This window comes from Myripristis murdjan, chromosome 3 (genome assembly GCF_902150065.1).
Source record: "Myripristis murdjan chromosome 3, fMyrMur1.1, whole genome shotgun sequence".
Classification (NCBI taxonomy): domain Eukaryota; kingdom Metazoa; phylum Chordata; class Actinopteri; order Holocentriformes; family Holocentridae; genus Myripristis; species Myripristis murdjan.
Genome location: NC_043982.1, coordinates 17,175,524 through 17,195,211, shown reverse-complemented (window position 1 = coordinate 17,195,211; position 19,688 = coordinate 17,175,524). Strand labels below are relative to the sequence as shown.

Here is a 19,688-nt window from a genome sequence, read left to right as displayed (position 1 = left end):
GGCTGCAGAAATTAGGGGGACCCCCGCCCCTTTCTTTTCTTTGTACTCAATATGTTGCCTAAGTAAAAGAACAAAGTTATTGGCAGTAGTTGTACTTAAGAAAGACTGTATTAGCAGTAAAATGTACTCACAAAAAACAAAAGTAGTCATTTTGAAGAATGGTTCCTTTCGGTGTAAAATTACTGACACGTTAATCTGTTGTAGCTCTAATTGCTCCACATGCTGTTGGCTAGTTTATACTTTCACAGTGCATCATATTTGATGTTTTGCAAGTAAAATCTTACTCTGCAAAGTAACTAGTACCTACAGCTGTCAGGTAAATGTAATGCAATAAAAGTACAATATTTCCCTCTGAAATTTAGTACAGTAGAGGTACAAAGTCTCACAAAGTAGAAATACTAGTAAAACTGTTCTTTAGTATAGTGCTTGAGTGAATGTGCTCAGTTACTTTCCATCTCTGACAGATCAAGTGTAAAATGTGCCTCTGTCTCCATCCCTTGGTTAGATATTGACGAATGTCAGAACGGACCAGTGTGCCAGCAGAACGCAGCCTGTCTCAACATGCCGGGGAGCTTCCGCTGCGAGTGTAAACCTGGCTATCGCTTCACCTCCACCGGACAGTGTCTGGGTAAGGATGCCTCCCAATCAGTCTCCTACAGGGACGTCATTAACGGCCTTTGTTGAGGTAACACGTATTACCACTCAGCAGCCAAGTTAGTCATGCAGCATCCAAAGATCTTGGCTCATTTCAGAACCCAATGGCAGATTATACAGAAGATGAGCGCTATGTAGGGAAAGTTTCAGGCACCAAGAAGGGTTATAATTATTTTAAGATAACAGAGAGGTACAGAAAAAAAGGGAGTAGGTGGGAATGTAAAGCAGGTATGGAGGAAGGGTTGTCCAAACGGTTGCAGAGGAACGATGAAGACTGTCCTTGGATCTCCCTGTAGCCTGATGCTCCCATACCTCTGTCATGTCAGCTGTCATGCAAAAGATTAAGCACCAGAAGCAGCCTGATTACGGTAGGTTTCCGGAGGAATGCTATACTGTAGTGGCTGGCCCGTTATTAAGGAAGAGAGAATGTGAAGCATGTGTTGAGGCGTAATGCTGCTGCATGTCTCAAACACCTCCCTGTTCGCTGTTGTTAGAATAGTCTGGAGAGACGTCACTCATATGAAGCCACACATTTTCAATCGACATCCTGTTTTGCTTCCTGCTTTTATGCATATTAAAAGCTGCTGAGTGTGTGCCAGCCCGTAACGACTTAAAGAGCCCAGTGAGGGTGAGACTGGAGTGAAAACAGGGTTGCTGGATTTGCTGAACAGCAGTCCATTGGTGATTGAAAGTTTCACTGTGAGGAAGTTAAACAGTGGTTCACCAGAGACTTGCTTTAAAACCACTGAGAGGCATTATTCTCAAAATTCATTAAATATTTACTAAATCTTTCACTGTAACATACAATGGCTAAGTAATAATAATTAAATGTTAGGCTGGCTTCGCACAGAGCAACATCCCTCCAATTAGTTGTAGTTGGCAAATTACACGTTTGCGGTGGCCATGCCAACAAACCCATATGGAAAACTGCAAGTGATGATTCAAAAAGAATTTACAATTTTCATTGGGTGATTTGCCTGTGTAACTCCAACACTGCTAAGCTGCATGGAACTGAAGTTGCGTTTCATTGCAGCCTTTTTTTCTTTTTCTCTTTTTTTACCATGCAGTATTTCCAGTGAAACATTGAAGTGGTTGCTAAGTGACAAATAAGTACCTTCATGAGTGGTGGTTTCTGAGTAGCAAATAATATGTAAATAGCATTTATATTTAACAGTTTTGCAGTCATACTGTAGGTGTATTTATCAGGTATTTTGTAACCACTGGGAATCTGACTCATGCATCCTGAGCTAAGGCCCATAGCCATCTAATCTGTTCACCTTTGGAGTATGTCACTGAATTTAACTGTGTTCCCGGTACAGACCGCAACGAGTGTGCCGAGAATCCCGCTATTTGCAGTCCCGGCCAGTGCATCGACACACTGGGGAGCTACCGCTGCCTCTGTCCCAATGGCTTCAAAGCAACTGCAGACGCGTCCATGTGCATCGGTGAGTATGCTGCACATTTATCTTGTCTATATGGGTGGGAAAAAAAACAGCAGACCTTGTTGTGTTTTGATGTGCGGTTTCAGCAGTGTTATTCCACCAGTGATGAACGTGCGTATTATGTGGGCTAAAGCTGTGGCATTGCTCTGTGATTTCAGATGTGGATGAGTGTGAGAGACCCCCCTGTGGCAACGGGACCTGTAAGAACACAGTGGGCTCGTACAACTGCGTCTGCTACCCTGGATTTCAGAACTCGCACAACAGTGACTGCATTGGTGTGTATGTGTGTGCGTGTTTGTGTGTGTGTGTGTGTGTGTATGAAAGAAAAGAGGAATGCAGATATATGAAATACAGATAGACCATGTTTAGTGAAATCAGCATTGAACCACATGGGAAACAATAAAATAAAAAAATTGTAAGACAAACAAGGAGCAATCTTACAATTTCTCAGTTAGGGAATTTCCTCAGAATAAACGCCAGAGCAGCACAGCCGGACTCCCTTCATTTTGCAATGTTCAAAGGAACGGATCAAACCAAATTACAGATTGTTATAGGCAAAGCAACTCGTTTACAAGCTTGTAGTCAAAAATGACTCCAAGTTGACTCCAATTATTTTTATAATCGATTGTCAGAATTGAGAATCGACTCTTTTGGAGTCCACTCCCCAGTGCAGTGCAAGTCACGCAGTCAGAGATTTAACTTGCATTTGCAGGTAAGAATTCAAGCTCTCTCAAAGTGAGCTCAGTGTGCAAGATCAAGTGTGCATTTTACATGTATGTATAGCGAAAAAATGTATAGAGAAACAAGAGTCATTCTTGGGAGAGTCTGGGGTATCACGTTGTAGGGCCTTTACGTAGTTGAGTTATAGCCTAATCATCAACAGTGTTACTGTACGAGTATATTTATGAATATAGAATATAGTGCTGAATACCTTTTCCTAGTGTGGAAACACACTTGGACGACATGTGTTAATGTGTTTTGCTGATGTTTATGTGTTAATCAGACACTGATGAGTGTGCCACCCAGAGGGGCCTGTGTAGGAACGGCCAGTGTGTGAACACGGTGGGCACCTTCTACTGTGTGTGCCCTGATGGCTACGAGCTCACTCCAGATGGCAGGCAGTGTGCAGGTGAGAGATTGCCCTCTGCCCATGGGCTATTTTCTATTTTGTCAATTTCTGAATGTCATAGAGATAGAATATTTATCCCTGGTGCGCTTGTTCTCTCAGATATCAATGAGTGTGCGGTGAATCCCGGGACGTGTGGGGCAGGGACGTGTGTGAACCTGGACGGCTCCTACAGGTGTATCTGCCCACCTGGCTACTATCTCCATGAGGAGACCTGCGAAGGTACAGCAACCCAAAAGCATTTTTTTTCTCTCAGCGTAGACATACATAAACCAAAACATGAACAATCATCACAGACACTTTTAAAGGAATGCAATATTTGTCCACACGGCTGAATCTTGTGCTGCTTTCTTTTCAACTTGGAACTCAGATTTTCCGACAACATTGAGTTTACTGTGTCAGCTCAGGCAAAAAAGAAAAATAAAACTTACCAAAAAACTGTACTTTCCTTTAGCGGGAATACCAGACATATTTACTTAAAGTGATGAATAAACCTGTATATTTGTTCATTTCTCACTGCAAATAACAAAAGGCAGGTTTGCACTATATTTATGTGCTCTGATGTCACTTGAACTGGACTCAGCACAATTTCAGTCAACTCAAAGAAAACCTGTTCACTATGCATTGATTATGAATTCTGCTAGTTCAACTGAATTGATCTGCTAAAAGAAATAAATAGAATGAATTGCTTTGACTTCAGCCTGAATTGATTTGAAATGCTTTGAATTGATTCAATAGCGAATCTTTCAGAAAACAAAGCCCAAGTGTTGTGGAGACCTACAATATTTTCTCTATTACGATATTTTTTCCATAAATTATGTTAAAGTTTGTTTTGTAACATGATTGCATGTGTTTACATAAAATTTCAACTAAAAATACTGAACTTAATCGCATTTTGCAAACTCAGAATTGTTTCAAAAAAGAAAACATTGCCAACTAGTGAACTGTGTATCGCATGGAATGTATGTTAAGCCAAAGGTTCACACCCTAACACACACACACATATCCAGTATGCAGCAGACACACTAATAACAGCTCAGACCAGCTCTCCTGAGGTGAAGAAGAGGAGATTAAAGTCCCTCCACACTCCCAGCCCCCGATCTTCCTCCATCTCTATGCCTCTCACAGCACCGCCGCCACAGAACGCCCCTCTTCTCCCTTTCACACGTGGGAGGCAGGCCAAGCCAGACCACTTGGATTGTTTATACAGTGGGGCTGATGAAGAGATATTCAACAGACTTCAACACATTCCTGCTTCATGCTCTCTGTTCTTGGAAGCAGGGAGGAACAGGCTTAAATTCTCAGCATCAGTAACGGCAGCAGCTAGTCGTAAAAGGCGAACACGTGAAACAAAAAAGGCTACACCAGATAACAGGCCCTCACCCCATTATCCATCAGTGGGATCAGTCACGCCCGGCTAGGCCATAACGTCCTGGTCTGACTTCATCATTGGAACGCACACGGGCCCGTATTATTACGAGATTAGATGGTGACACGCTTCATAGAGGAGCTTTATTTCAATTAGCATCACAAGATTGATATGAGTGTTGCTCCACACGATATTAGGCAAGGAATTTTTCTTCTAAGAGCCATTGGCTCAGGATCAGATTTCTCCCTAATAATGATGATGGTGATGATGAGAATGATAATAATAAGATTACTACTACTACTACCACTACTACTACTATTACTGCTGCTAATAATAAAAAATAATAATGACATATATAAACAATTACAATATTATTAATAATAAGTTTATTTCTATGGCACCTTTCATGGAGAGAAGCAATCAAAAGACTGATAACAATAACACCCAAGAAATCAAAATTAAATGGAACAAACATGTTCATCCATAATAATAAAACAAATGGTGGTCAAATCTGAGAACGGAGTTCACAGGAAAAGTTCACCCAAAATACAGAAAGACTTTTCCGCACGTAGCCCTGGTGCATTCTGTCCATTCAGATAGTTCCTGTGTGATTTGGCGAGGTTTCCAGTTTGCTGTGACCTTCCCTGTCTCCCTGCACAATAGGGATGGGTGGGTATTCGTTTGTGCAGGTCAAACTGTCAAAAATTTACATGCTCAACAGCAACAGCTCTTTCCAAAAACAATGACACCGATACCCGGCATAAAAGTTTTGTTAGGAATGATTTCCTTCCGAAAAATACTTGCAAACTGTGTCTATCCGCCCCTAATTTGTTCTCCTTTGGGGTGGATAGATACAGTTTCTGGTGTTCCTGAGGGCTGTGGGTGGTTGTTTTTTTGTATTCTGGGTCAATTATTCCTTTAATTAATTTGGCTAAGTTGGTTGATGCTGTTGCTGTCTGTCTGTCTGCCTGTCTGTCTGTCTGTCAGATATTGATGAGTGCTCCCAGCAGCCTGAGATGTGTACGTTTGGGACCTGCTCCAACACCGAGGGGAGCTTCACCTGCTTGTGCCCTGAAGGCTTCCAGCTGTCTTCGTCAGGGCGCAGATGTCTAGGTAAGTGTGTGTAGGAGAAAAAAAGTAATAAAAAAGACAGAGGGGCTATAAAATAATTTCATGCATCAGGTTGGAAGTACTGGTGTATCTATTAATGTGTTTCTGAGTTTCTGTCCTGGTGGAGAGTAAGCAGCGGTCTGTGGTGCTGTTGGACTCTTCCTGCTCTCTCAAGACAGCACACCGTGTTCCAGCCGGTTCTGCTGCCGCTGCCTCACCGAGGCCAAGGGTGGCTCTGAACAGATCACTTTTCCATTTCCTCAGTGTGTGTGTGTGTGTGTGTGTGTGTGTAAAAGACACAGAGAGAGAGAGAGAGAGAGAGAGAGAGAGAGAGAGAGAGAGAGAGAGAACGTGTATATGTGCATGTGTGTGTGTGCATATGGGTGTTTTTGGGGTGGGTGGGGGAGTACTCAAGCCTCTGTTAGGGAGTTCCCCCTCCAAACACTGAAATGATGACATCATCAGTTCAGTGAGGCAGTTTACAGTTCGCACTTTACTTTTCTCTCTGGCGGCAGAGGGGTGGGGGGTTGGGGGTGGAGGAAAAGTAACAAGGGATGGATGGAGGAGTGGGAGATAAACAGGAGGAGCTGGGCAGAGAGCAAGCAACAGCACAGGGCAGCAACACAGATCAGTGATTCCTGACGAGTGAGACAAACCCCCCGTCCCATTGAGGAGAGCCTTGTTTTTGCTGAAAATTAAGATTACCGATGAGAGAGGGGAGGCCGCTTGAATGAAAAAGTATAATATTTAATTTGCCCAAATAGCGCCAAGAATGGGCGCATGGGCTCAAACTATGAATTTGCATGATTCAAATCTAATACTGTTCATGAAAGATAAAAAGTTATAGTGTTATTTTACATACAAGGTGAAAGAGGGCCAGGAGCAGGAAACCAAACACTTACTAATAAGATACTACTTTTTTTTGTCATAATGTGGCAACGATTTTGCAAATCTCAGAAATCAAACTTGTATTCTTTACCCTTTGCATTTTATCAGTACTATTAGAACTTTGTCACCAATATCAGATTGGTGTTAACACTCTCGCACTCTCAGACAAGTTATTAGCATCTATTTAATTTCTTAATTTTCTAGTTTTTTTTTTTATTTGCCTTTCATATAATGTTTGCAAGAAATGGTTACATACAGCACTGACATTTTTATGGAGTCACGTCAGGAAGGTGTAATTTTTGAAAGCACAAAACATGTTTGCTTTCTGTGGATCCATGTGGATGAACATGGGCTGTTAACCTGCTTGTGACGGACAGACAAACAGACATACATGTATACATGTGCAGACACACACACACACACACCCCTGCACAACAGCAGTGCACAGAGAGCACCATAAATCTCTTTTTCGGAAAGGCTGACAAATCAGTTTCATGGAGAGTAACATGACACTCTTTGACATTCCCTGCACAGCACCAGGTGTTCATATATGTGTTCCCTGCCTCTGAGCCAGGTGTGTGTGCAGTGTGCATGTGTGTGTGTGATCTATGGTGGTCAGAAAGCTTATTTGTGTTGAGTTCAGTGAAGGCCAGTGCTAGCAGGAGAGCACAACCATATGCTTCTCATTACAAGTGAGAGTGCCTAGACCAGGAGGAAAAACAGTCCTCAGAGGCTGTGTGAGAGAGTGAGTGAGAGAGAGAGAGAGAAAGAGGGACAGAGAGAGAGAGAGAGAGAGAGAGACAGAGAGAGTGAGAGAGAGAGAGAGAGAGACAGAGAGAGAGAGAGAGAGAGAGAGAGAGACAGAGAGAGAGTGAGAGAGAGAGAGAGAGAGAGAGAGAGAAAGAGAGACAGAGAGAGAGAGAGAGACATACAGGGAGAGAGAGAGAGAGAGGCTGGCAAACACCAGTCACTGACCAGAGATAATTAACCACCCTCTCTCCTTACTGTGAAACACATCAGTCTGGCAGCAAGTGTTAATCTTGTTTTATGTGAAAATCTGCTAAATCATTGTTTACCTTTATTTTGGCGACATATTTGGTGATAGCTGGTCGTTGCTTTGGTGTTTTACACTCCGTGTTGGCATAGGCCTGATATACTGTAATAATAAATACACTCAGTGTAGACTTCAGCTTCTTCTCTCAATTTATATTTATTCCAAGCAAACTCCTGTTGCATAAAACCCATTAACTCTTGCACCAGAGGATTATTTTCTCAGATAGAGGGACCGCCCAACAGCTGGTAAGAACATGAGATGTAAAAGTTGTGTTTGTACAGAATTAATTGGTGATTAATACTGTAAAAAAGTGAGGAAAAAACAACAACAACAACTTTTGATTGATAACCTGATAGTGATAATTTAACTTGTTTCTAGTGAACATCCCTGTGGTCACATGAGAAAAAAATCTGAATGAATGAATGACATTACAAGACATTCTTATTAGTCAGCAAATAAAGAATCTTCTTCCATTAATAACAAATGTTTCAAATACAGAGTCAAATCAGAGTCAAATGCAGGTTTTTCAGAATAAAATGTACTTTGTATCCTTATCAAGAGCTTTCTCTCTCATCTCCCAGGCGTCCTCCAAATAACTGAAATGTATCACGAGTAAATAACCAGCTCAATCTTTGTGCAGCATCCATGCTCAAAAAATCTTTCTTTTTTCGCTATATGGAATAAAATATAAAAATGAATCTATTTGCTCTCAGTTTACAAATCTGTTTCATACCTATACCATCAGATTACAAATCCTTACTGTAACGTGGATTTGTTAATAATACCATCTGAGTCACGATCCAAATCTGAGGGTATGGCTTCATAATTCAAGGGCCTAGTTTACAATTTTATAAGCTGACAGTACAGATTTGCACATGGATTTATTTTTTTCTGCCATGTGACTCCACTACCGTATGTTTCTAATGCAGTCTCATCTGTTTCAAGAAGATAATACTTGATTTTTGGACTTGTATTGTGACCAAATGAAGTTATCTCACTGATCAGGCATCAATTTTCACTTATTTCAAGAGAAATAAAATGTATAAACATATGTGCCAGACTAAAAGGATTGTGAGGATTAAAAACTTTTGCCGTGGTCCTTCACATCACTTCCTTCCTCCTCCTTTCCTCTCTTCCCCCTGTGTTTGTTAACCTTCAGACATGCGTGTGAACTACTGCTACACCAAGTTTGAGAACGGGCGCTGCCTGGTTCCAAAGCCGACAAATACCACCAAGGACCAGTGCTGCTGCAACGCAATGCCAGGCCAGGGCTGGGGCGACCCCTGTGAAATCTGCCCCAGCAAGGAAGAGGGTGTGTACACACACACACACACACACACACACACATAAATGCACACTCAGATGCACACAGACATTAAAACCAAATCTCCATCTTAGTGAGTCAATTGGTCTCATATTCAGTGTTAAACTCTTGCTTTCAGCTTTCAACTTGTTTCAGATCAGCTCACTAGTGTCAATAAAATCATTTCACTTAATTCAAGACATTTCTGGAAACAGGTTGATCAGCATTGGAAACAAGATTTTAACACTCAGGGTGAGACTAAGCGACTTGCTATCATTACATATCATAGCGTCCTTGTATTTTGAAATTGTCAGTAAATGTTATCAATCAAATTTCATGGCCAGACCCAAATATTTCATGTGCTTTGGTTCCAGATGCATATCGGCATCTCTGTCCCAATGCGGGATATCGACGGGATCTTAATGACAACCCTGTGGGTATGTTTGCTCTCTACTCTCTGTTGCCTCTCTCTGACACCTCCACTGCAGAAGATAGTGGTTGTGGCGTGCATTTAATTCATTGTGTGCCTGTGGTCCCTGCTTGCAGATATCGACGAGTGCCTGACCGACCCTTGTGTTAATGGCCAGTGCATCAACACAGACGGCTCGTTCCGCTGCGAGTGCCCCATGGGATACAAACTGGACACAACCGGAATCAACTGTGAAGGCCAGTTTACACTCCGGTTTCTGTTACCCGCTGAGCACCTCTCGTTATCTCTCTGCCTCTCATAATTGTTCATGCATTCCCTCGTTCAGTAAAACCACAGTAATTTATATACACTGTTATACCATGTGTTGATAATATATCTGTTCGTCTCACACACACCTTTGCCTTTTTGTGAAGACTTCCCTTGATGAAATGAAGCATTTACGAGATTGAATAAGTTAACGTGTCTCTCTTCCTGTACAGACACTGACGAGTGTGACATTGGAAACCCATGTGGCAACGGCACGTGCACTAATGTCATCGGGGCGTTTGAGTGTGCATGTGATGAGGGCTTTGAACCCGGCCCAATGATGACTTGTGAAGGTGTGGGAAATTAAATGAGTGCTCTTAAATGTTTAATGCAATGTACATAGCTGCATGTACACAACTTTATCTTATTGCCCGGTGTCTCCTGCCTAGACATAAACGAGTGCTCCCAGAATCCTCTGCTGTGCGCCTTCCGATGTGTCAATGTGGTGGGCTCCTATGAGTGTAAATGTCCTGCGGGGTACGTGCTGCGTGAAGACAGGAGGATGTGCAAAGGTAATGAAGAGCCTGGCTAACGCAGTCAGCTGTCTCAGGCAGTGTCCTTTTACTAGCAGTTTCTCACAGAGACAGGCTGGCCTCGCCATAAAGTTACATAATGCACTATCTCTGTGAGATCCTCAAGGGCTCTCTGTCTCAGACAGACTTAAAACACTCTGGAAACTGTAACTGGCTGCGTGACTGTTTACACTGACACTCTCTCAGATAGCCTGGGCACCATGGCAACGGTTGTATTTGGAGGGAGGCGCTGAGGCAGGAGGAATGTGTCAGTGCCTATAGCATCGCTGTTTACATTAGAGCTCCAAACAGACCACCAGCTCTGCCGCTACACACTGATAACACTGGAGAGCTATCTGTTGGAGTGGGTGGTTAGATTAAACTCCAAAGCAAGTCTGCATTACTTCATGTGTATATAGATACTGCACATGCATAGATGTACATGTTACGCAGTGCTAGGGATGTCACAAGAATCAGTGTTTAGGCGCCTAGTCAACATCAAAATTTTGAAAACAATACCAATATTAGTGCTTTTAGTATCAGTAGCGTCAATGCAACTTGATACCTTACTCTGTAACTACATGTTGTTTTTCTAATGAAGCCTGTATGTTTAAATACTGAAACACTTAAAGTTGCAGACATGCTAAAAGGAATACTCCTACATTTGGGCAAAATACCCTTTTTCTGATTTACCCAGACTGAGACACAAGGCCCATGGGTTGCATTTTGTGATATATAAAGTCTTTATGCTAAGCTAACACAAAATGCTACCCATAGGAACCAAACCACTGGACGTATAGAGGAGAAAAAGGTATTGAACATCTTGTCTCTGTCTGGGTACATTTGAATAAGGGTATTTTGCCCAAAAAGTTATCATATTCCTTTAAGGGACTGCAAATCAAAATGACAGCACATAATCACAACATTGTGTTTATTGTTACAGCAGGACATTTCATACAGTTCCTGTAATGTGAAAAGAGTATTTTGTTGGGCTGCTTTTTTTTTCCACTTGAAGGCTACAGGCTGATGTTGCTCTTGTAATTCAGTGTTGTTGTTGTAATGTAGCTTATATGTTTAAATGCTTTAAACACATTAAATTTATTTGTTAATGTTTAGACAAAATTTAAGTAAAGGAGTATATGTTGAGTGGGATTTCTGCTTTTGCCATGATGGTGAATCAGGTATCGAGAACAGTGGAATGCCAACATTTCTGGCATCATGACATCCCTGTACAGTTTTGTGTTGACCTGTGTGTCCTTAACACGCTGTCTGTCTTCCAGACCAGAATGAGTGTGAGGATGGTGTAGATGACTGTGCCGGCCGAGGTATGACCTGCAAGAACCTCATTGGTACATACATGTGCATCTGCTCCCCTGGATACACACGCCTGCCCAGTGGAGAGGGCTGCATGGGTAAGGCCGCGTCAGGCTTGACTTGCTATATTAATGCAAGAAAAATGATGTCTAATTTCCTTACCTTTGTTACTAGTCTCAGATGTTTTGTCTTAATTTTACAGAAATTAACTCTTATGTTGGCACTCAGCTTTGTGGTATCACATATTGGCCTTTTTAAGTTCAAACTCCATTTAATTTAGAGCCTTTAATCACAGTTATAGTCTGAAAGAGCTTTATAGGCCCACAGAAAACAACACCCTGTCTTCAGAAAAAAGCCCCAGCAGTGCAAGTGTGCAGAATGGACATTTATTAGCTCTGATCAATTTAAATCAAATTTTTACCCTTAAATAAATAATTTAAAAAAGGATATTGGCCAGTCAGATGTTGTTCCCCTCTTGAGTGATGTACATACATTTAATTTATTCATTTAAATGCTCAAATTTTTTTTTTTTTTTTGTGAATTAATTCTTCATTTAAAGGCAGAAAATTCCTCCACCACTGGAGAGGGGAGGTGGGTTCCCTTCTTAAGAAAAAAATCAGTTGTGTGGGTTTCACTGGAGCTTTTTGATGCCACGTTACAGTTTAAATGCTGTATCAGAGTTTTGTTTTTGTTTTTTGGTTTTTTTTCTGAGAGGCATTACTCACCTTTTTGGTGAAATCAAATTAGAGGATAAATTATCGTCCATCAGTGACATCCATCAGTAAATGTCTAATGTCATCATTGGTAGCTCCCTGGATTCTTCAGTACTTAATGTTATCTCATGCTTACAGGAATTAAGTTGTTACTTAATCAAATTTGAAATTTAACAGAAAGTGCAGCAAATATGTCCCATTTGATATTTATACTGTCCTTGTGCTTGTTTGTATGTTTGCGTGTGTTTATTAGATTTGAATGAGTGTTCAGCCAAGCCAGGCATCTGCAAGAACGGTCGATGTGAGAACACAGTAGGAAGCTACCGATGCAGGTGTGACCAAGGATTTGTTCCCAACCCCACACAGACTGAGTGTATTGGTACGTACTCTCTCTCTCTCTCACTGACTGTCTGTCTGTCTGTCTCTCTCTCTCTCTCTCTCACTGTCTCTCTCTCTTTAACTGTCTGTCAGTCTGTCTCTCTCTCTCTCGCTCTCTCTCTCTCTCTCTCTCTCTCTTTGCAAACAAACTAATTTGACCATAATGTCAGTGTGTATCAGGGTTTGTTGTGTTCTCACAGCCTCTTTGATTGGGCCGAGCCCGGCTTGCTCAGGAAGGGTTTCCTGCATTCAAGGCCAGACTGGGAAATGGGTCTGTAACATAAAGTCTCAAGGAAACGATGTTTCAATATTGTCTTGCTTCCGTAATATGACATATTTTTGGTTGGAGCAGGATGTTGAGACGGGACATAATGCAGGGAGGGGCTGTTTAAGTGTTCAAAAGTTCAAACATGATTTGCACAGAATCATGAGTTGTCACCAAATTCATATTCTTCGAGGTGAATAGCCACTGGAAAACAACACAGTTTTTGGATGAACATCCAAAAACATACTACCAACTGACCTAACATAAAAATGGTGTACATTTTTTTGGCAGTTATTAAATATATCTCTGTTATGGTGTGGAAAATTAGCTAAGAAGGGGAAAAAGTCCTTTTTTCATGCCATTGTGACTTTAAATAAACCGTTCCATGACAGTGTGTTCATGCCTCTGTTAGAACCATGTCTCTGTGTTACTATCCAGATTGGGGTACGGAAATCCTTTCAAAGCCTTTCTAATCTGAATATGTACTTCTGGTTAGACACCATGTGCTGAAGTTGGTGAGAAAACTCCAGGGAGACATAGTATATGCTGAGCTTCCATGGCTATCTCTCAGACTGTCACAGACAGTGGTGATAGAGCAGTTTGGGTTATCTATTAATGTCTGGCTCCCTGTGGGTGGTTCTGTCTGCCTTCTTCGGCCCCCCACCTCCTTGTCCGTCCGTCTGACTGTCTGTCTGTCTCTCTCACACGCTACACGCCATCCCTGTCTTCCTCCCTCCCTGTAGATAACCGTGAGGGCTTCTGTTTCACGGAGGTACTGACCACGCTGTGCCAGATGACGTCGAGCAACAGGAACCTGGTGACCAAGTCAGAGTGCTGCTGTGACGGAGGCAGGGGCTGGGGCACCAACTGTGAGCTCTGCCCCCTCCCTGGGACCACCCAGCACAAGAAGATGTGTCCTCTGGGCCCTGGGTACACCACTGATGGCAGAGGTATCATGCTTAAGAGACAAGGGTTTCACTGAAGTGTCCCTGTCAAAATAGAGGATAGGAAATTGAAGATCATGCACTGGCACAATCAATAACCAATAAAGGAAATTTTCCATGGTTAAAACACTGATTTTATTTCGATTTGTAGTTAACTGGAGATTTGCTGTACCCGTAAAAGTGGTAAAATGTCTGATAAGTGTGAAATCACTGACATTCTGTTGATTTTTACTCTTTCAAAGTTAAATTAACACTTATTCTGCTCTGAAAGCATAAATCAACGTGTCAAACAATTTTCTATGCTTTTACAGAACTGCAGCAAAGTGCCACGGTGCATTGCAAAAATCTTCATCTTATCAAGTCATTTAGTCTCATATTCAGTCCTTAAATATTGTTTTCCTTAACACAAGTGAAAAAAATCTGCCAATGGGATGCAGTTTCAGTTTTTTTTTTCTCCAGGAATTCAAAATAAATATGCTGAAACAAGGCAGAAGAAGGCAGTCTAGCCCACCAGTATCAAGAAATTTTGGAGTGTTAATTTCAAGTTAATTAGCTTTGGGGAGAAAAGTGTGATTAGCACATCCAGCTGTCACATTTTTTTCAAGATTTTAAAACTGAATATGAGGCTAGATGACTAAAAGGAATTTTTTTGCAGTGCCACAGACTAATCAGTAACTTTTCACAATATTGCTCAAAGGGGAACCTACAGGTAAACATAATGTTTTTATCTAGGAAGCTTCATTGTGACAGATTTGATTGGAGCTAACTTGTCCTGTTCCTCCAGATATCGATGAGTGTCGTGTGATGGGCAACCTGTGCAAGAACGGCCAGTGTATCAACACACTGGGTTCCTACAGCTGTATCTGCAAGACCGGCTACACCACTGACATCACTAGCACGCTGTGTGTGGGTGAGGCTTAATTTCACCTCAAGCACCAACTTTATGGACTGTGTTCCTACCATGCCTGCCTCCCTCTCCCATTCCTGCTGTCTAGTAAAGTGTCGAAACTTCGTGGGTGGACTTCCCACACACTCCCCTGAAAAATGCAGCCTGAGTCTGTCTCTCTCATCATCATCTCTCTCTCTCTCTCTCTCTCTCTCTCTCTCTCTCTCTCTCTCTCTCTCCCCCCCTCTCTCTTTTTCTAGATGTGGATGAGTGCATTCAGGCACCGAAGCCTTGTAACTTCATCTGTAAGAACACAGAGGGAGGGTACCTCTGCTCCTGCCCACGTGGATACATCCTACAAGAAGATGGAAAGAGCTGCCGAGGTCACCCATACACACATGTGCACACACACACACACACACACACACACACACACACACACACACACACACACACACACACACACACACACAGCAAAATAATGTCTGAATGTTGTTAAATTACCCAAATAAGTGTCAACCTCAGAAATACAAGCCTAGGCCCAGTGCTACTCAGATCAGTTTAGTTCAGTGGCACACTGTTTTCACTTGACTTAGTTTCCAGATTAGAGCTACTGTGGTGCTGAGAGAGCTGGGCCCACCGCCAGTGTTCGGCTCACTGTCCCAACACACTCCATTTGGATCGTTGTGTGTGCGCACGCATGTGTTTGTTCATGAATGTGCGCCCCATGTGACTGTCGCAGACACATCTGGCTGCGTCTCCGCTTATCAGGCTTGTTTTTTGAGTCTAAACAAGTGTGCTCGTGGTGTTCATTTTTTGAGAGCCTCTCTCATCTTTATTTACTGTAGCTGTAGTTTCCCCCTCTCCATCCCCCTCCACGTTTCCGATGTCTGGTTCACTGGCAGTTCATTTGTAGGTCACTGACTGTAGAAGGACTGGAATTTGACTCACAGAAAAGAGCAGCCCCCATACAATAGTACATGCTCTGCTCTGACACAACTGCAACATCCCACACAGTATGATTTGCTTAGTGGTTGTTCCTCTGGTACATACATATACTATAACTGATACCATATTGTATAACTCCTTTTGTTTTCCAGATCTGGATGAGTGTTCGACCAAACAACATAACTGTCAGTTCTTGTGTGTTAACACCATCGGTGGGTTCACCTGCAAATGCCCTCCTGGCTTCACTCAGCATCATACTGCTTGTATTGGTAAGAAGCACCCAAAACAGAGACATATATACCCACATATTTTGTTGACAGTGGGGGTTTGAATATGTGGCTTAACGGAGGTTCAGTTCGACTCACAATTCACTAGTTGGTTCGATTTGAGAACATTTCTCTGGTTCGCAAACCACAACTTTTGTCAACAATTCAATTCAGTATTGTTAACCAAAATTTTTTTATCCATTACATAAATACACACAATAATGCAACACTATCCTTTTTCTTCTGAAATGTGAATAAACAGACAACAGAATTACTTAAACATTGTTTATGCTAAAAAAAAAACAAAACAAAAAAACATTTCTGACAGAAAAGTTGCAGTTCATAGTGTTCTGTTAGATCACCGTAGTGGCACTTTTTTGTAAGAAATGGAAATAATGATTTAAAGCATTTCATATGATTTCAGGCTGACGTCAGATGCATCAGTGTAATAAGCACTGTTCTTAATTCATCTGTTTGTACATTTCCACGTGGGATTATACATCACGTGGTGCGACACCACTAAAATAAACTCAAACTCAACTCACGCATTCATTCCCCCCTGCCAAAACAGAGACAACTCTTTTATTTTACAGTGTGTTTTCTTATAGTATCTTCCATTTCTGCTCATAAAAGCCCTTCAAGTACCTCTGTCGCACCCTTGCTAACCCCTTGCCTCGAGCTAATGGACTCTGGCTGATATCGCACTGATCTTATTAGGCTTGACTGGTCTGTAGTCATGGCAGCTTAGTAATGCCTTGTTATGGAATGTTGCAGTGGATTGCCATGACGACCGCAAGCTTTCTTTTCCAGACCATAAGGCAGCTCCCATGACCTCACATCGAGCCAGAGGACAGGAATCCTCAGCCGCGCCTATAGCTCCAGTGCTAAAACACATGGACACTGTTTAAAAACAAAACAGGAACTGACGATTGACATTGTGTTTCTGGTGCCATTTTGCTGTTTGATACTGCATTTCTGTTATTCTGTGGCTAACTAGTCAAAAGTAAATCCAGTTACATCACGTCTAGATATTCCCAGCATACCTACAACGGTTTCAGAGGAATAAAAGTTTCAGCAATCTCAGAGAGAAATGTTGGCTGTCAGAGCACACTTCTCTCTCCCATTAAGCTCCATGGCAGCTGCAGATTCTCTTTATGTGCATCACATCTGAAGATTTTTCCAGTGAATAAACAGAACTGCATTCTAAAACACTGAAACAGCACCAGAGACACAAGTGTTTAAACAGTGTTAAATGGTGGTTTTAGACTATAATTTTGCTTTAACCCATAACTGCTCCAATGTACATGCAATACTGGGCACTACTACAGTGCAAACGTGCACTACTGCCATTGAACTGAGCAGTTACCAGGCATAGTTATGTATTATATTTGAGCCTCGCTGCTCTCACAGCTGGTCTGCCAGGCCGCTGCTGAAAGGAGAATGTGTTTATTGCCACCTTAATAAGTCTTAAGCTTTCTACCACATCAGCCTTGCTCACTGACTGATGATGATCCTCGCTTTAATGCAGTATTTGGTGGACTCAAGATTTGCATGGCCAGGTTTGCATGACCAATGAAAACGGACCTTCCATATTTGTTTTGGGTCCTATGTTCACAGACGCACCATCAGTCAAGTAACCTTAGCCTTCCCTCTTCTCTGTGTAGACAACAATGAATGCGCTACAGACCCCAACTTGTGTGGCTCCAATGGAGTCTGCCAGAACAGTCCAGGAAGCTTCAACTGCGAGTGCCAGCGAGGTTTCTCATTGGACCCCAGTGGACAAACCTGTGAAGGTTAGTGACCAGCTAATGCTGTGTTCATTTCATCTCAGAATTTCGTACTTATAAATTTCTCTACAAAAAAACAAACAAACAAACAAACATAAGAACAAATAAATAAGGAAATGAATTAAAAAAACAAACAAACAAACATATTATAGATCCATAGTGTCCACGCGGGAAACTCCAACAAGAAGAACAAACTCTGCATTTTCCTCTAGGGGGAATACCAAAAGTGCATGCAGCAGTATGTGTTTAAGTAGTAATTAAATACTGATACTAATTCAGTTCTCATTGTCAATAACAAAAGGTGATTTGTTATGTGACATTTTTGTGTGTTTTTAACGAGTTTTGAATCAAAGTGAACACAGTATAATACTACCGTCAATATCGCCTGACTTGGAGACAGGGAGCTTAACTTAACACACTTAACACAGATATCTTTGGTGTGTATGCCCCTGACAGATATGGATGAGTGTGATGGCAACCACAGGTGTCAACATGGCTGTCAGAACCTGGTAGGCGGCTACAGGTGCAGCTGTCCACAAGGATACCTGCAGCACTACCAATGGAACCAGTGTGTGGGTAAGTAACACTCCTCTGGTCAGCTAATGTCCAAGTTTCTCCCTTTCTCTGGAGGTCCCAACCTCGCCTTTCTGTGATAAGCTTGAGAGAAAAGGAAATGCTATTTTGAGATGTATTATTTTAATACTACCCTCCGCGTGCTAAAATAGGTCCAGGTTCAGTGTATGTGCATACGCAATGTATAAAAACTGAAAAAGGAGAGAAAAATGCAAACTGTGTGGGGGAAACAAACAAACTCCCAGAGGCTTATGAAAACATCTCACCCTAAAAGGCAAAAGAGAAGAAAAAGATGACAGACACACAATTCAGTTTAAAACAGAAACCAAATGACGACAAAACTCAAAACAGAGATGCATTATACACAACATCAACATCTATAAGTAAATAATACTGGAAGTAGCCCAGATGTGGACACAAGCAAAACTGTAGTAATGCGAGGGAAAATGTACGCTCAAAAAGAGATAGCCAGGCAGTGTGTATTATGTTACTTGTAACATGTGTGTGCTGTTAAAAGAGAAAGAGAAGTAAGTGAGAAGGAGAAAGAATGTGTGCTATTTCTTACTGAGGGAAAACTTCAAGTAGTTTATTGAACAGACAGATTATAGCTGTCTAGTAATACAGAGGACCTTTTGATCATGAAACCACTGTTTTCCTGTGAATCTCTCCATAAATTTACAACAGTCATCCCACAGTTTCCCAGTATTGTTTGTGTCCTTTAACTGCAATGACCTCAGTTTGTTTACTTCCTGACGACTGACTTCCCCTGACCCAGATGAGAACGAATGTCAGAACAGCCAGATATGCGGGGGAGCATCGTGCCACAACACCCTGGGGAGCTTCCGCTGCCTTTGCCCCACTGGCTTCAACTACGAGCAGGGCGGAGGCTGCACAGATGTCAATGAGTGCTCATCCAGCCAGAACCCCTGCAACTATGGCTGCTCAAACACAGACGGCGGTTACCTCTGTGGGTGCCCGCCTGGATACTACCGCGCAGGACAAGGGTGCGTGAGCGAAAGAGCATGTCAGCATATGTGAGACGTCACATGAGGTGCAAATAGTTTCTGATAGCTTGTTGTCTGCATTTCAGGCACTGCGTCTCAGGTGTGGGCTTTAGTGCCGGCTCTAACATCGCACAGGGAGGAGAGTCAGAGGATAATTCACTGTCTCCTGAGGCCTGCTATGAGTGCAAGATCAACGGCTATCCCAAGAAGGGACGTAAGCGTCGCAGCACCAACTCAACAGAACCTTTGGGAGACACACAGGTGATCAAACAGTTCAGCTTCTCACCTGTCTACCTGCCTTCCTGCATGTCATTCACTCTGACAAAGCTCTCCTATTTCCTTTCACTTCCGGTTTTACCAGATGGCGGGAATTTTGGGGTGATTGCTTCCACCCCTGCTGCCGAATTCATTCAAAA

At 42.2% G+C, this 19,688-nt stretch overlaps 1 protein-coding gene across 1 annotated transcript in view; it reads left to right on the top strand.

The window, feature by feature from the left end:
* Positions 1–19,688, top strand: part of fbn1 (fibrillin 1) — a 67,832-nt gene that overhangs the window by 46,179 nt on the left and 1,965 nt on the right. The window contains exons 45-65 of the mRNA XM_030044029.1: positions 506–628; positions 1,974–2,099; positions 2,255–2,371; positions 3,100–3,225; positions 3,325–3,444; positions 5,579–5,704; positions 8,803–8,955; positions 9,321–9,383; positions 9,493–9,612; positions 9,856–9,975; positions 10,072–10,194; positions 11,475–11,606; positions 12,475–12,600; positions 13,608–13,814; positions 14,593–14,718; positions 14,955–15,077; positions 15,795–15,911; positions 17,573–17,701; positions 18,152–18,271; positions 19,044–19,272; positions 19,359–19,533. Coding sequence (XP_029899889.1) covers positions 506–628; positions 1,974–2,099; positions 2,255–2,371; positions 3,100–3,225; positions 3,325–3,444; positions 5,579–5,704; positions 8,803–8,955; positions 9,321–9,383; positions 9,493–9,612; positions 9,856–9,975; positions 10,072–10,194; positions 11,475–11,606; positions 12,475–12,600; positions 13,608–13,814; positions 14,593–14,718; positions 14,955–15,077; positions 15,795–15,911; positions 17,573–17,701; positions 18,152–18,271; positions 19,044–19,272; positions 19,359–19,533 — 2,801 coding nt within the window. The remainder of the gene's footprint in view (positions 1–505; positions 629–1,973; positions 2,100–2,254; positions 2,372–3,099; positions 3,226–3,324; positions 3,445–5,578; positions 5,705–8,802; positions 8,956–9,320; positions 9,384–9,492; positions 9,613–9,855; positions 9,976–10,071; positions 10,195–11,474; positions 11,607–12,474; positions 12,601–13,607; positions 13,815–14,592; positions 14,719–14,954; positions 15,078–15,794; positions 15,912–17,572; positions 17,702–18,151; positions 18,272–19,043; positions 19,273–19,358; positions 19,534–19,688) is intronic.